The sequence below is a fragment of the Pieris napi genome, chromosome 6, assembly GCF_905475465.1.
Source record: "Pieris napi chromosome 6, ilPieNapi1.2, whole genome shotgun sequence".
Lineage (NCBI taxonomy): Eukaryota > Metazoa > Arthropoda > Insecta > Lepidoptera > Pieridae > Pieris > Pieris napi.
This window is the reverse complement of record NC_062239.1, coordinates 12676453-12694276: the sequence shown is the minus strand read 5'-3', so window position 1 is coordinate 12694276 and position 17824 is coordinate 12676453. Positions and strand designations below refer to the sequence as shown.

The 17824-nt window shown below is 35.6% G+C and overlaps 1 protein-coding gene across 5 annotated transcripts; it reads right to left on the bottom strand.

Annotated features, from left to right (window-relative positions):
• Positions 1-1028: 1028 nt before the first annotated feature.
• On the bottom strand, positions 1029-17625 carry LOC125050343 (far upstream element-binding protein 1). Of its 5 annotated transcripts, none has more exons than XM_047650105.1 (16): positions 17394-17625; positions 17057-17169; positions 16293-16444; positions 15849-15984; positions 14854-14989; positions 13562-13690; positions 12814-12969; positions 12026-12156; positions 11198-11279; positions 9165-9327; positions 8506-8666; positions 5600-5773; positions 4959-5088; positions 3753-3931; positions 2795-2957; positions 1029-1708 (listed from the first exon to the last, which is right to left on the bottom strand). In XM_047650105.1, exons 1-15 carry the CDS (start codon positions 17475-17477, stop codon positions 2796-2798), a joined length of 2088 nt encoding a protein of 695 aa, XP_047506061.1. In that variant the 5' UTR covers positions 17478-17625; the 3' UTR covers positions 1029-1708; position 2795. The 5 variants fall into 5 exon arrangements, with proteins under 5 accessions (XP_047506061.1, XP_047506063.1, XP_047506062.1 ...); XM_047650107.1 differs by having other exon boundaries at positions 9165-9315; positions 17394-17624; XM_047650106.1 differs by having other exon boundaries at positions 11204-11279; positions 17394-17624.
• Positions 17626-17824: the final 199 nt, after the last annotated feature.

Sequence of the window (17824 nt, the reverse complement as noted above, 5' to 3'; positions counted from 1 at the left end):
TTTCACCCAAATGCCTGTGAGAACGAGTAAGGGATAATCAAAAATAAAAATATTACATTAAAACACAAAATGGAAGATTGCAAGAAAGACCAAACATTGGTAATGAAAATAATTAGGAGATATGTTAGGCAGTTATTCACATACCTCCGATACATGTCACAATTCAGACAATTTATATATAAAGGGAGAGTTATGGAAAATTCAATAAGATCATTTTAACTAAATGCCATAGAAGTACAATAAATCATATATAAATTAACCATTTCCTACTAAATATACTTACAACTTATTGCCTTTAAAATTGGTCTATTTCAACCAAACAAAAATAAAATAAAAAGTAACGGATATAAACGCAATTCTAATTTATAGCACTCTACATAACCGGACGTATAAATGCGGATATTGCAAATACCACTTCACGGCCATAGATGGCGTTGACAACATAATAGACTAAATTAGTTATCTGTCAACTTTTAGCAGTCATTCTTTGACAACGAACGTCAAGTTATGTATATAATGCAATAAATCCGCGTTTCAATTGCTATGTTTCATTTCAAATATGAAGTACCCATTTAAATCAAAGAATATATTGGTAAAATCAAATGCAGATACTAAATTGCCTTATTTTACTCAAGACCACAGACCATATCTTGTTTCATTGTATAATTTTAGTTTCTATTCTTACCATATTGTTACTTACGTTTTCTGTTCGTTCCCGTTCGTCCATTTGTCCCATTATCCATTTAGGTTTACTTATTTGCCATTTAATAGGTTTTGCACCTTTAACAGATTGACAATTGACTAAATGGCATGTTATAGGAAATATCAAAAATCATCATATAGTAATCATCAATAACAGTAAAATATTTAAAATAGTGATGTAATACTGTAAAATCACACGAAAATCGATAGTCAAGTTACTGCACCGGGACAGTCTTACGATAAACACATGGCATTAAATCATCAATTTTTTAGGGTCACTTACCTCCGGGGTCTGTGGAGAAAAATTATAAATAAAATGAACACAATATCAATTAAACATACATTTTATATCTTAATATTAGTACAATGTTGGGGAACACCCAGTGCAAACTCTCGAACAATAATCGGGGAGGAATGTAAAACATACCTTGGATACACCTAGATTTATCAAAGCTAATTACACAATTTTAAACTACCGTCAAATGTTATAAATTTTGCAACTACCGTCTGTTTCGTATTAACCTACCGAGCTCAAGTCGCGATTTAAACTTAATCTAAACATAGTTGTGACAATTGTGAACGTCCTGTAATAGGAGATTTTATTTGCACTTTCGCGAAATAAATAATAAAACCATGTGTAGAAGAAGTCACTCCAGTGCATTTACCTCGTTATTCCGGTGGCGTAGGATCTCTTTTCGTCTATAAGCTCCGTCGGTCTAATACATCGTTTGAGGCTGTGTGGATATTTTAACCTGGACAAACTAACATATCGAATTTAACACATTTACTAAAGTCCACACGCCCATAATACAAATCACAATTGAAATAAGCAAATCGACATTTATGGAGTGCACTTTGGCCTTTTCGCGAAAATCGTGCGAAGGAACCGTACAGCTGCAAAGTGCACTCGTGGAAGTAAGTTTTGGCTGTACGTAAGACGCTTTACTTATAATTATCATATAGCTAGGAGGTATCTTCTGACAATCCGTGGGGCCCCGGCCGGTTTCTGCAATCAGACAGAGAGACATGGCAAAAATCACATAATAAGAGCAATTAGTTCTGGATACGGCACCGCAGCCTCGAGCCTACACATCTGCAACACTACACACACTACATCACTTCAGACACAGCTATTTGGGACACACAGTGCTTGTGGCGCTTCTAGTACCGAGTAGAACTTCTACTACTACTCTTTGACAATATTAATATGGACAATGACATGATTAAGGCTACTAAAAATCAAGAACTTTACACTGAGATAAAATCCAGAGCTTATAATTATTATAATATATAGTAGGTTTGAATATTCCTGAATAATTTAACATTAAATACAAATAAATACTTTGCATAATAAAATGTGTGCAATCAAGCTATTGTACTTAAGCACTATGTGTTCCCATACACCTAATTAATTATTGAAAAAAATGCATTAACCAAAAGTAAACATCATAAAATAAAAATTGTAAAACATATTTCAGCATGCTTTTTACAATCCGGAAATAGTAATATAGTATGTTATTTATTTGCAAGACTATTTTATATGAATCCATAGTCATAGCTAGTTTTAAGACGGCCTTAAAAATACAACTAATACAGCCGACACACCTTTAAACACCATAACTTAAAATAAATAAATGTAATAGAAATAAATTTTCCAAAAAGCATAAGGAATCTGAAAAGCATTAAGCTAAATGTTTTATATTATTTGATTGGCAAAGCACTTATATTTTATATTAATTTGGAAATAAATATATGTTAGGGATATGTAAAAGAATTTTTTAAGTTGGATTTTTAAGTATCACAATGATACTAGACACAAATATCATTATAAGATTAGTGAATATGTTTAGTGGAAAACTATATTATCAATATAAACCAAACAATTTTATAATAAAATGTGTTAAAAAATAATAATTTGCGTTGCACAGTTATACATATATAATAATAAATAAATACAGTCTGTTAAAAAAAATCTGAAAAATTTCTGGTTTTGAACTTACTCTTGTTCATCACATCCAAAACATGTAAAAAAATAGTGTAATAGGAAAATAAAGTTCTTTACCAATCAAATAAAGACATCATCAATACTCACATTACTGGTGTCCAGAGTCAGGTGCGTTCCCGTACGGGTACGGATAGGGGTACACCGGCGGGTACATCGGGTACTGCTGATATTGGCCCATGGCCCCCGGGGACTGGCTAGGTGGCGCCTGTGGAGCGTTGCTCGGTTGGGGCGGTTGCTGACTGGGCGGTTGCTGTTGTAATAGGGTAGATTCAGTAACATGGGTTTGATATTACTCAACGGAAATTATACTCCGCTTTAAATGTTAATTAAAAAACAAATGAGTTTTGTTTCTGTTTTAAAATATATTCCTGTTTTTGTATTTTAGACTTTTCAGTACTTTACACCACATAATAGTAACTTTTAGATATAAACAGTCACTGGGTGGTCACGAAACATTTTACTATACTAGGGTACAGAAAAACGTTACGGCGCGTTACATGGTGGGGTGACACACACACGTCAATAATCTCCAAAATTTGCGTGACGTAATACTTATACGGCCTCTAACTACTGAGCCGATTTCATAATTATCATTGAATAATGTGTGCAAAACGGGAGAAAAGTATATCCCATTGAAAGCTTCCCCTTAGTCCAATCTCGGGAACGACTGATTCGAATTGTTTTTTTTTTGAGCTTAGTATTTACAAGAGCTAAAGTTTTTTTAGGGGCAAACGGGAAGGAGGCTCACCTGATGTTAAGTGATACCGCCGCCCATGGACACTCAATGCCAGAGGGCTCGCGAGTGCGTTGCCGGTCTTTCAAGAATTGGTACGCTCTTTTCTTGAAGGACCCAAGACACTTAAGTAGTGCGTGGCAACAACTGTCTTAACAAACGCTCAATTGTGGAACGACGGACGTCAAGGTGATACGGATGATATTTCGTATACTCAACGTCCGATGAAGAAATCCGTCCGAACAACTCTGAACACTCTCCATGGTAAATGCAGTAGAAGATGCATTCGGTAGAATAAAACCATCAGGCTACCTTGGCCTTGATCTGCGCCTCGATGGCGTCTGCCTCCTTGAGCTTGCCGATGCTGCGGTAGTACTCGGCCCACTGCGCGCTGTAGTCGGGCGCATTGCTGGGCGTGCTGCTGGGCGGAGTGCTCGCCGGCCCGCTCGTCTGGCTCGGGCTGCCCGAGTTGGATTGGTTGTTGGGTCCGCCTGAAACATACAACACTCCAATATATTCTTTCGTAGATAATTCAGTCATTCCACTATTTCTACTTTACTCATCACAGCTTGAACTCAATTTGACATAGTTGTATCCCTCAAAACTAACACCAATTGAGAATTTTTTTTTGTGTTTTGTTGTTTCTGCATTCTTATTAGGTATATTAATTTGTTTGTATTTTAATTGTTGTAATTATATATACTATATGTGATGTGAATTTAATTTTTGTAGTGAAAACTTCTTTAGCGGTGTTGTACACTTTTTTTGGAATGGGTAAAAAATGTTGAACTCGCGTCAGGACACGTGACCTGATCGAAAATTCGTAAGACGGAAGGAAAGTAGACAGCTGGCGCGGCGTATTAAATGTAATATAAATTGTCATGTTTGTGTAAGATAGCGCAATAAATAAATATTGTATTCTACCACTAAAATGATAGTACTTTTATACTGATAATTCAACATTCCAAAATATCAAAAATGCACAACGTTAATATTCACGTATTCACTTCTGCCGGCACTCCCGGAGTGCAACTCGTAGTTTTTTTATTAATTACCATTTACAAAGACGCACTAATTAATAAAAAAAAACTAACTTCGATTAAGAGTGTGAATAATTGTTTAATATACAAATTTTGCATAAATTATATTATTTATATACCAGTTCAGTTATAAGGATAGAAGTCCTGCTGCATTATCCTTTTATAAAATCAGGGAGGCACACAATAAAACTGAACACAAATTGTTAGAGACAAAATATGTTTTATTATTCAAGCAGTATACAAAATATATGGACGACAAACATCAGAAATTTATACTTTTAAAATCAAAATAAATAAAAAGAGACTATATATATATCATAAACATGTGATAGTCACAAAATAGAGACAATGAAGTTATAACAATTTTGTTTAAACCCATTAATAACAAATTCTAGAGACAAAAACATGTTTGTAAAATTGGTATCCGGAATTGTGGTCTTATATCACCTAAACCTGTTCATACATTAGCCACACTCACCCATTTGCTGCTTAGCCTGCTGCTCGATGGCTTCAGCCTCCCTCATGAGACCGAGAGACCGGTAATAGTCTATCCACTGCTGGGAGTAATCCGGCTGACCGGTCGCTGGATTTATCTGCACTTGTTGTTGCTGCAAGATATTTCATTTCAATACATGTCAGAACCATCAATCAATTACTTGGTAAGCTTGCTTCATTATTTGTGACTGATATATCATAACGAATATAAAAAATTAATAGGCACATAATAATCTCTAAGTATAAGGGAACGTTCAAGTATTACGTCACGCAATTTTTGGAGATTATTGACCCCCCCCCCATGTAACGCGCCGTAACGTTTTTCTGTACCCAAATATAGTAAAACGTTTCGTAACCACCTAGTGACTCTTTATACCTAAAAGTTACCATTACGTAAGTAAAGTCGAAAATATGATTAACAATAACGTGTAATTCAACCCCCGCCCCGCATAGTAACGTGTAACGATTTACGAAAGGACCTCCCCCCAAAATTCGTTACGTAATACTTGAACGCTCCCTAAGACCTAACGTAGGAAATACCTAAATGCAGTTCTACTAAATTCAATCTGTCTCAATTTACACGAGACCGAGCGAAAGAGACAGCTATATCTTCTTGACCCTCACCTGTTGCTGTTGCTGCTGATGCCAATGCGGGTTGTAACCCCAGGCGGATCCACCGCCTTCCCCTCCACCGCCGCCGCCGCCGCCCCCGCCGCGGTAGTACTCCCCACCCCCGTTGTTGCCACCGTTGCCGTTATCGCTACCCGGGCCGCCCCCATCGGGGATAAAGTTTACTGGCTAAAAAGTAAAATAAAACCATTACTCCCAATATAATTATTAAAAAAACGTCACGAGCTTTAGGGAACTCGCTAAAAATAAAGTTTCTTCAGTATTTTATGTAATTGAAGGCCAATGGGCAGGAATCTCATCTGGTGTTAAGTGATACAGTCGCCCATGGGCACTCACATGTCAGAAGGCTCGGAAGTGCGATGCCGGTCTTTAAAATATCTTAATTTTGACAGCACAAAAGCTTCGATAATCCATAGAATTTACATAATTGATCTACACTTTTCAAACAATGTGAAAAATGTTGTATTTCCATTTTATGATCTATTAGATTTCACATATCATTCCTTGTTCTCGGTTACTAATAGACTTTTGTTTAAAAATCACCCATAGAACTAAATCAACAATTTCTAAATAGCAATATAAGCGAAGACTAGATAAGGGGCCATCCATAAAGTACGTCACACTTTAATGGGGAGGGAGGGTATCACCGAAGTATGACATCGTGTGACAAGGGGCATGGGGGGTAAATACTTTTGTGACGTCACATGTTAAAATTTTAAATACTAAAACCATTGATATACAAAAAACCCAAGATGCACAGTCTCGAATAAAAGTAACGCTCGAAAGTGTCCCGAAACACTATTTTTGTCTCTTTCTATAAGTTACAAGCATATATTATTGCAAAATCAACCTTACGCGAATTGTTTAAAGTTGTAATTACAACGATTATTTTTAAATACATACATAAATTTAAAAAATGTGTGACGTCACATCAAGAGGGGGGGTTATAAAAATGTGACAACCTGTGACAAGGACGGGGTTCAAAAGTCCTAAAATTCGTGTGACGTACTTTATGGATAGCCCCTAATGTAATTTTGCTCATCCAGGCTTTCTTAGTTTTATAAGCGTGGATATTGCCTAAATAATCGCAGTTAAACCGAGAGTATAGCCAGACGCTGCCACTCTTTTCAGCACATTACATTCATTTAGCATTTGTTTCATAGCAATTACCATTCTATGTACGCGAGGTGTAACATCCTAGGTAATGGAGTCTATCATCAATAGGCAGCTCTTGCGATATCTGGAGGAGCACCAGCTAATTAGTGATCGTCAGTATGGCTTTCGCCGTGGCCGCTCGGCTGGTGATCTTCTTGCCTATCTAACTCATAGATGGGCCGAAGTTGTGGAAAGTAAGGGAGAGGCATTGGCCGCTAGCTTGGATATAGCTAAGGCCTTTGATAGGGTTTGGCATAGGGCGCTTCTTTCGAAACTACCGTCATACGGTTTGCCCGATGGCTTATGCCGATGGCTGGCAAATTTTCTTGTAGGACGTAGCATTAAAGTCCTAGTTGACGGAGCGTGTTCCAATCCTAGACCCATCAATGCAGGCGTTCCGCAAGGTTGTGTCCTTTCGCCGACCCTGTTCGTTCTGCATATCAATGACCTGTTGAATATCGACAACATCCATTGCTATGCAGACGACAGCACCATCGACACATTATATTCCGGCCATCCGAACATGTCTCGATCTGAAGTCGATGAGAGTCGCAACATACTTGTTCTCGAAATTGAGTCGATTCTGGAGAAGGTTTCTGTGTGGGGTAGTAACAACCTTGTTAAGTTTAATCCTACAAAGACTCAGGTTTGTTCGTTTTCTGCCAAGAAAGATCCTTTTGTCGTATCTCCCCAATTTGAAGGCGCTCTCCTTAGTTCGTCACACAGCCTCAGTATCCTTGGGGTTGGCATTTCGAAAGAAGTCCAATTTCGCAGTCATCTGGAAGAAAAAGCCAAACTGGCTTCCAAAAAGCTGGGTGTTTTGGGTAGGGCTAAGCAGTATTTCACTGAGGTGCAACGTATGCAGCTCTACAAAGCTCAAGTACGACCTCATATGGAATACTGCTCGCATCTCTGGGCCGGTGCTCCCAAATACCAGCTTCTTCCTTTTGACCAAATTCAGCGAAGGGCTTGTCGAATTGTCAATCTCCAATGTCTTACTGATCGGCTTGATTCTCTATCGCTACGCAGAGACATTGCGTCTCTTTGCGTTTTTTACAAAATTTATTACGGAGAGTGTTCTGAAGAATTGTTTGGGTTGATCCCTCCTGCCTCTTTTCAACACCGTACGAGCCGAACGACCTCTAAATTTCACCAGCATCATCTTGATGGTTGGAGGTCTTCCACGGTCCGCTTCACTAGGCATTTTCTTTTGCGAACTAGCGAACTGTGGAATCGGCTCCCGGGGGGGGTCTTCCCTCAGAGATACGACCTCCAAATTTTTAAAAAACGAGCCTACTCCTCCCTCAAAGGCCGGCAACGCACCCACTAAAATGGGTGTCTATGGGCTGCGTGGACTACCCTTTTTGGTCGTCCCGCAAGCTCGTTTGCCCCCCTATTATATAAAAAAAAAAAAAAAAATCCTCTATTATTTAAAGGATCCTGATGACGCAGGAATCACAGTAAATAAATACTTATTTATTTCCTTATTCAATTTTTATAGCAAATTAATACAAGAATACTTATTAATATAAAAATAATAATGCAATTCTTGTGAATTAAGCCAGTGTGCAACTAAATATCCGTGTCACGACACGCGTAAACGGTGCTTCTCTGAGTAAATTTGTACTCCCGAGGCACTGTGAGCAATTGCGACCGCTTACCACGCCGAGTATTATTATTTTGTGGATGTATCTACCTCTAAGGACTTTAAAATGTAATGTAATGTGATATTAATGGTCACTCACCATGCCAACCTTCTCCATGATGATACGTTTGCAGCTTTCGACGGCATCAGGATGTCCCTTGATAAAGAAAGTCCGGTTCACTCGGTCTTGGTTCTGCGCGCGTCTGTCCAACTCGCAGTGCGCGCCCGATTGAGCGTTAATTTGCTTAATTACTTCGCCACCTATAAAATTAATTAAATTAAAACATAACCAAAATTATACAAGCTTTAAAAGACAAGAAGATAATTTCCTTACTATCATAATACTATATGAGTTATGGCTGTGTATGGACAAAGTCTACTGTGCTGCAAATTGTCCATTTTTTGGTTTTTGCATTTGGTGATTACACGTCAACAGTAATTATTTACTTTTTTACACATATTACCCACACATTGTCTATGCTTTACCCAAGCTTTACTTTGTCTATTTAATTGCAGTAAATCTGCTTACGTAATACTTGAACGGCCCCAAAATTCTAGTTAAGACTAGAACTTAATCGTAATACTAGTTGGAACACCATTTAATAACATTGATTTAATTACACTGTTTTTTCTTAAGTAATCATCAGTCTCTTTTCAACGCAGCATAAACATAATTTGACAGAAAGAGATGGTAAGTTTAGTCAAAAGTATTAATCTCATAAGTTCAAAGCCAAACAAATAATTAGTTCTAAATCTCACCTCTGCCAATAATGAGTCCACACTTGACATTGGGCATCGAGAAGGTGACCCTGACTTCTGGACTGTTGTCCTGCCACTGCTGGGAGTCTCTGTCGTTGCCCGGGTTGTTGTTCTTGTTGCCCGCGCGACCGCGCCCCGAGCGAATCGCCAACTGTTCAAATGACTGTCTTATACATAAATGTACTATAATATTTGATTTAAAAGTCAAAAATCATTAATTCATGTAGGTGAAAGCTAGGGTTTCCTAGAAAAGCGGTGCCGTTATCTAACGGCCGTAATGTAACGTTGGGTGACGTCACTCATACGTTGTCTATAAATAACATCGGAGTAGGTTTTCTAGAGAACCTTCAGTGTCACCGTAACGTCAAATAGCGGTGCTGTCATTTGCATGACGGCCGCCATAGCGGTGATAAACAGCCCATATTTAAATATTGCAATGAGTGGAAACGTGAAACGGGACGAGTGACAATGATGTTTTTTTTTATTATGTTAAAAAGTCAAGACGGCCGTTAGTTAACGGCACCGCTTTTCTAGGAAACCTAAGCTGAACACAATGTACACTTATGAACGTCAAAAATAAAATATACATTAAATGCTTCTAATATTACATTTACTGCCAGTTCTCAGATCAAGGGCGTAGAACGGAAGAGAAGAACTGGCAATTAACTCTCCGCCACTCTTTTTAATCGCCAAGTTTTTTGTTTTGCACAACGTTTGTAACGAGATGCAACCATTACACCATGTTACACTTGACATCAGTAATAAATAATAATAAAATTATGTTGCATACATTTAATTAATACTGTATCAAGTGATTTCCTTGGTTATTTTAGTTATAGTTCAGAAATAGGGGATAATTATTATAGTAATTTTGACAATACATGCCATCACATAATTATTTGAAAGGAGATAAAACAGAGAAATATGCTCCATACTTTCACGAGTTATCCAAATATTGCGAGTGAAACGACCAATTTATTAATAAATAATAAAAGAGCAGTTTGTGCCTAGTGGCTTTAGCGTGCGACTCTCATCCCTGAGGTTGTAGGATCGATCCCTGGCTGTGCACCAATGGACTTTCTTTCTATGAACGCATTTAACATTGGCTCAAACGATGGAGAAAACATCAAAACATCGTGAGAATACCGACTAGCCTTAGAACCAAAAAGTCGACGGTGTGTAAGGCACAGAAGGCCGATCACCTACTTGCCTATTAGAGTGACAAATCATGAAACAAATACACAAATCTGAGACCCAGACTTAAAAAACGGTTGTAGCCCCAATGATTATTTTTAAATGATAATAAATAAAAAAGCCTTTTTATTTCTTGCCAAAGAACAAAGTAAACTTAATCCTATTATATATTCTTTTATAATAAAATTTATTTAGTTTTCAACTCTGATTTTTCTTTCCGTAGATTTCTGACATTTCATAAGTACTACTAAAAAAGTTCTCCACCGAAAAAGGGACAAAATTGAGTTATTTGCAATGTGACCTAATACAAAAATAACAATATATTTCATAATATTTTATACATCAAATTAACTTTAATTACTTTATTTTATTCTTTAGCTGGCATCACTGCCTACTAATTCCAGGTATAGTAAACTTTAAAAAATATTTAAATGTTATCTTTACTTGTGCGTTTTTTACCGTTTGTGATGAAAAGGTACGTAATGATCACTCGCCGTAAAACCACTTTTAATGTGGAGCACCGCACTTAATAAAATTGATACATTCACTAACAAATAAAATGTATAGACTCAGATGTTCAGACTCGTATTGAAATTGAAAAATGTGCCTGGCCAAAAAGGTTAGCCATCTCTAACATATCAAAAAATAATAGCTGTCAGAATTCTACGGAATAAAAAATCAGAGTATAGATCTTTTATATTGCATTGACATAATTCTTAACGAAATTCCAGCCAGGGATCGAAAGGTTGGTTTAAGGCGAAAAAGCTTCAGTTAAAACAGCATTTTAGAAAATTGCAATTATGAAAGTTGAGGTTAGGATAATTTTTCAAGTAACTCACACTCACATTAACACTGTTGATCAAATCTTCAATCATCTGCCGAGCGTGGTCCACTTGATGCGGAAGACCTTGCAGATAACACCTGGTGATAGAAATATAACTACAGTCAAAACAGTTTACGAAGACATCGTTTAGAACATAGCAGTTATATTGACCAAAATCAAAGGTCCCGGCTGAATTCTAGGTATTAGGTTCTTAATAACAACGTCATCGGCTGTTACGACTATCGAAAGTGATTTTCAAAAGGTGACATTTTTTAATAATTAATTTTCAAAAGGTGACATTTTTTAACAATTGATTTTCAAAAGGTGACATTTTTTATTAAGTGATTTTTAAAATGTGACATTTTAAATAATTGGTTTTTCAAAAGGTGACATTTTTATTAAGTGATTTTTAAGAGGTGACATTTTTTAATAATTGATTTTCAAAAGGTTACATTTCTTATTAAGTGATTTTTGAAAGGTGACATTTTTATTCATTGATTTTTAAAAGGTGACTTTTTACAACTCCTTGGAATCAAATGGTAACATTTACTTAGTGTATGATCAAAAAGTTTTATCATACCATAAATATTTTAATAAATATTAGCTTTATTCCAACGTCTACATAAATACTTTTATATACCTACTTACATACATTCATAAAAGTATGTTAGACATTTAAACCAACTCTTGTCTCTTTCTGCCAAATTGTGTTTTTGCTGTGACGAAAAGAGACATACGCTTTAGCTGAACGGTGAAATTGGGATTGATTATTTATGTGTATGAATAAAGGAGAATAAGAGTATATTCGACATATTCGGGAACACTGAAAGTCAATCATACTGACCTCTTATCTCCCGGGCCCTCCTCCCTCTCCTGGTGGAACTGGACCCTACATCCCGAGTCGCTTTGAATCTTTTTAATCATATCTCCGTTGCGTCCGATGACGACACCGACTGCCGTTTTTGGTACCAAAACCTATAAGAAAATATTAGAATTGAGTCAATAAATAATTTAAAAACATTCCGTAGCTAAATCAGAAACAGCCTCATATCCTTCAGACCCATGGTAATAAAAATAATGTTTTTTTTGCTCGTATCTCAAATCTTGCTCTCATCTCTGAGCAAAATATAACTCGTATTTTGAGGTACCACTATTAATATTAATTGAACAAATTAATGTCAGATAATTATTTTAGTGTTTGAGTCTATCGAAAAAGACAATTTCATCATAACGTAACTAATACAGGCGAAACCGCAGGACACAACTAGTTATTATCTAGGAGTGATTTATATACATTACGGCATGTCTGAAAAGTTTAAAGTCTATAATATTCTAATCATTATTTGATGGCGCTGCAACCCTGAGCTGGTTCAAACTTCTGTTTCTTAAACCTAAAATCAGTGGCGATATTGGGACAATGGTGGTTGTGATGAAATCGGCAGTGGCAGTAGGGTTGATAATTAAATTAGGGTACGATTTGCCTACACAAGAGGCGATCTAGGGTGATTCCCACCACTTCTCCGATATTGTCTCTGATTTTTGGGCCGTTTGTAGACGCTTTTAGACAGTATTTCGCTACAACAAAGAGATCGGTCGAGCGTGCCTAACCAATTCTTATGTAATATAACTCACCTCACTCGATGTAACACCATTGCCTTGTTCCGCATAATTATCGTCGAACCCGCGACCTCCGCCCTGTCCGCCTTCTTTGTCCTGAAGCAACTCGTACACCAACTGCTTGGCGTGCTCTACTTTAGCCGGATCGCCGGATATACGGAGTGGCTTTTCCTATTCATCAATATTTGATACATACATTTTTGTTGCTGAACACTTTCATAAATAAATCAGTCAATCAAATTAATAGATATATCTATACAGTAAACCCCCTTATAACGCGTTTTCATATTACGCGATTTCACTCCCTCGTATAACACGGGTGGGACTGCAATCTTTATATTTCTATATAGTGGCATTTCTAATGATTTGTACGCACTCATTTCGTTAATAAAATAGTTTTTCATAATATTCAATTTAAATCCCCATTAATGAGAAAATCGTGATCTAAAATCTAAATTATTTACAATACAATTTCATTTTTCTTGTCATATAAGCACGTTATGCGAGAATACACATACAACGCGTTAGCTATAACGCGAAACCAATCTATCGTGTTATAGGAGGGATGTGATACTGTACGTTAATCAAGTATATTCTTATTTAGAGAACAGTTCAGATTTCATAATAAGGCAGAACTTTCAAGAGAATAGTTGGACCTGTTAAAGTGAAAAACTTCAATAGTAATTACCTAATTAGTTAAAACATTTTTTTTTGTTGGACGAGTCATTTAAAATTTAGTGATAAGACAAAAAAAAAATCTTACATATTCCGTGTTAGGTCCATCCTGAATGACCACCATTTTGGCTCCAGACTGCTCTTGCAACTGCTTGATGGTTTTACCATTTTTACCAATGATGAGCCCAACTTTGGGACCCGGTAGCATTATCTCATCCTGCATAATTAAAAGAGTTACTTCATCTCCATGTCACAAAAAAAAATTAAATCATTTAAATTTGCTACATTTTGCGAACTTTGTGTAGTCATTTTAAGAGTTTAAATCACCTAACATTGTAAAATGTGCTTTCTGACTCGTTTTTTGTTCTTGGAGTAATTTTGTTTTGCTCTCTCCTTTGAGTTAGACTTACAAACTTTAGGTAAAATAGACATACAAAAAATATGGACAATTGAAAGAGAATAGAATCTTTTCATTAGCATATGGCTGAAATTATTATTATTACCTATATTAACTCAACAATAAAAAAGAGAGTTAATTTTCCTATCGAAAGCAGTATTGAAAAAAAGTTAACAATTTAAATATAAATCAAATAACTTTATTCATATAGGTAACCAAATACACTTATGAACAACAGAAAAGATGTTAAATTGATTCTAAATTTACTTTATTTACTACCAGTTCGCAAGTCAAGGGCGTAAACTCTCCGCCACTCTTTTAAATCGCCAAGTTTTGAGTCATACTAATTGTTTGTTCGGCAAAGCAGCCATAAACATTTAACTATTTTAGAATAAGGAGCGTTTAAGTTTTACGTCACGCAATTTTTGGAGATTATTGCGCCGTAACGTTTTTCTTCACCAAAGTATAGTAAAACGTTTCTTGACCACCTAGTCACTCTTTATAGTTAAGTCGAAAATAATATTAAAAATAACGCGTAATTCAATCCCCGCCCCGCATCGTAAAGTTTTATAAAAGGACAAATAAAAATTCGATAATAATACTTGAACGCTCACGAAGAAGACATGTCAGAAGTGAAACTTCTGTGGCAAACTAATCTTTAAGTCTTGTTCATATTTATACAAATCTAAAAGTTTAGATATCCGATACTTAGATTGACGGAAAAAGGAAGATATGTTAGGAATTTATTGAATTTAATTGTCATTAGAAGTCGAATAATAAATAAAAAAGATGGCGCGTAACCGAAAAATGTGACGGTAAATTTTTTTCCAACGCCGATAAAGAAGTTTGACTTCAAAAAGCAACATGGCGCGTAACCGAAAAACGTGACGATTTGCTACAAAACTTCTCCCATACGTCGATAAAGAAGTTTCACTTCAAAAATTTAAGACTACATTGTGTTTGAATTTCATAAAAATACTTACAGTGATGCCCAATCCACCACCACCACCACCGCCGCCGCCGCCGCCTCCCCTAGGTCCCATGGGAGACATGCCCTGTTCGGGATGTTGTTGCGCGTTTTCCCGTCCACGGTGATTCACTATGTTATTTACAAGTTCCCTGAAAGAAATAATAGTATTCATTAATTTATTTATTTAAAATCTACAACACATTCAACATAGATATAGATTTTATACATAATTTGGCTTCAATGTTTAAGTTAAAGTATTTTTATCTATGTTGTTATTCTTTTTATAATTTTGACTGTATCATTTGCACCCATGATTTTAAATTTTAAGTATATTTTACAATTTGTATACACATATTGACAACTTGATGTTATCCTCAAATGATTCAAATATAAGTTTAAGTTTGTGACCAACATAGACCGACCATCTAAACTGACATAAATCTGTCAAATGGACACAGAATGTTGACAGTGAGGTTAAAGCTTGTCAAATGGTCATGATATTATCATTAGCATTACTTTGGACTTAAACTCATCTCTGAATTTTTGACATACAACAATTCTAAAAAACACCATATCAATTTTTTGGAAATTTAATTGAGTCATAGGAAATATGAAATGGTACTAAAAGAAAGCTATGATACACTTGCATAAATCTATATCTTTATCTTATTACTGTTAAAACACAAAATAATACAAAATAACAGAAAACAAAATCATTTTTTATGACAATTTTATTAAGAAACATGCTAATTGCATAATTTGGACTAAGACTAATGATGATTATTGAACTCCTAACAGCTGATTATTATTTGTATAAATGTTGACAATATTAAGGCATGCAAAATATTTTTCTAAAGTTTTCTTTCAATAGAAGTGTCATATATTGTACAAAGTCTATTATAAGTGAAAGTGCTCATATTTTTGTTCTTAACAATACCTACCTATATTTACACTACTATACGGTCAGTTTGCTTCTATAAAAAAATAAGCAATAAAAAAAACAATTACTTTGCCCTATTAATAGCCTCTTGCGACCCTGTAAGGGTACAGAGACGTTCTGCTTGACCGGAATCAGGGGCCATTTGAATCTTGCACCCTGTCTCTGCTTGCAACCTTGTGATCTGCTCTCCTCCACGACCAATGACTGCCATCAATAATTATTTCATTAATAAATTAACATGCTAAGGCGATTATAATTTTTTTTTTCAAGGGTCCAATTAGCTATGTTTCAGGAGCAATATTAAAATGGATTCAAGGAACTGCTGATATATAAATGGGTTTTCCCCCAACAATGTTCTTGTTTTGTTCTTCTTCACGTCTTATTGCATAAAGTCTTATTTTATATCTATTATAGATGTCTCCTTGAAAGCATTTTGAAATATTCCTGTAAATGTTAGAAATGAAGCAAAAGCCTTATTCACCAATTCAATTAGCAGGTCTACATTTACTCACTGAGGCCGACCATTTTATCAGGAACCCTGATATAGTCATTAATAGCCTGGTCATTCATCATGTTCGGGGGCCCGGATGGAGCAGGCGGGGATGCAGAATTAGCAGCAAGACGTGCTGCTGCCGCGGCGGCCGCTACTGCTGCTGCTGTTACACTGTACAATATTTTCACATTGACGGTCTTCAGAAATCTTCAGTATATTGTTTAAGGCCAAATTTTTCAAAATTTCTTATGTGTATTCTTCTGAATATTGGAATTCAAAACTTCTAGTGCACCCAACAATTTGTTTTCAAAAATACATTATCTAGCAGTTTATAAAACTATACACAAAATTTTAAGTTAACAATCTTATCCGAGCTTGTTCATTTTATAATGAATTCTTATAATTATATATTATGGAGCTGTTAACCAACACCATTTATATTTAATGGTAATTAAACATAAAATCAAGAACACAACTTTACAGTCAAACAAGTCAAAATTAGATGTATTTTGTATTAGAATATTGATTAATTAATATCAATAGTCTGATAGATAAATATTGCTTTTAAAAATAAACTGGATACATTTTACATAGTGTAGAAGCAAACTGACAATACTATGTTGCCCTTTTTAATAAAACCCTACTATCAGCCAATATATTGCACAAGTAATATATAATGCTTACATTTTAGCCAATAATTATACTTTTATAAAAACACAAATTAAAAATACACAACAATTAAAGCTATATAATTTAATTTATATATTTAAAAGACAAACTTACCTCATTGGAGGTGGAGAGTAGGGAGGTTCTGCTGATGCAAGTTTCTTTGAGCTTGGTTCTGGTCCGTCGTCTAGTGATCTCTTATTTCCACCAACTTCAATTTTGGCGGCTACCTACGAGAAACCCGATTAATTATATTATTTTCTTGCTACGTAGATACTGCTTTCGAAAGTAGGTTAGGATTTGAAAGTTATTGTTAAACCTATTTGACAAGGTTCTCCACCTTGACAATACACAAGCATATTAATCAATGATGGTAGATTATGCCTAAACGACATAATATTGGAGGGTAAGAACCCAGAAAAATATAGGTGTACAATGCAAGACATTGTCTTACCAATTTCGCACGTTGTAAAGCTGCCGCAAATCCCCCTGTGACACTATTGTTTTGAAGCGTAGCCATAGAAGAATAATCACTCATGTTTGAACTAGAGTAAACATTCAATCACGCAATACGGCAGCCATTAATAAGGATCAAAAGATCCAAATAAAAATTTGGCCACTGTCGCAAACTCAAGAAAGAGACGCGTCCATTGACCATAAACTATATGAAATCATAGAATTTTGTGACAGGCACGACGACAATAACACCCAATCGAATCAATAAATGTTTTGACAGTTCGCCAGTTTTAGGAATGTAACGATTGCAATTGGTAGAAACAGAAAGAACTGATAATTTCTAGTCGTAACCAGATCTATCAAAAATCCTAAAATCGATTATGTGTCTGATATACTTTTTAAGAACTTAAATGGAATTATAACAACGAT

Coding starts and splice junctions, on each gene's coding strand:
- LOC125050343 (XM_047650105.1), bottom strand. CDS start 17,477: ATGAGTGATTATTCTTCTATGGCTACGCTTCAAAACAATAGTGTCACA. Junction 12,970..13,561: donor ATGGACCTAACACGGAATAT/GTAAGATTTTTT, acceptor ATTGATGAATAG/GAAAAGCCACTCCGTATATC. Junction 8,667..9,164: donor TGGACTCATTATTGGCAGAG/GTGAGATTTAGA, acceptor TTAATTTTATAG/GTGGCGAAGTAATTAAGCAA.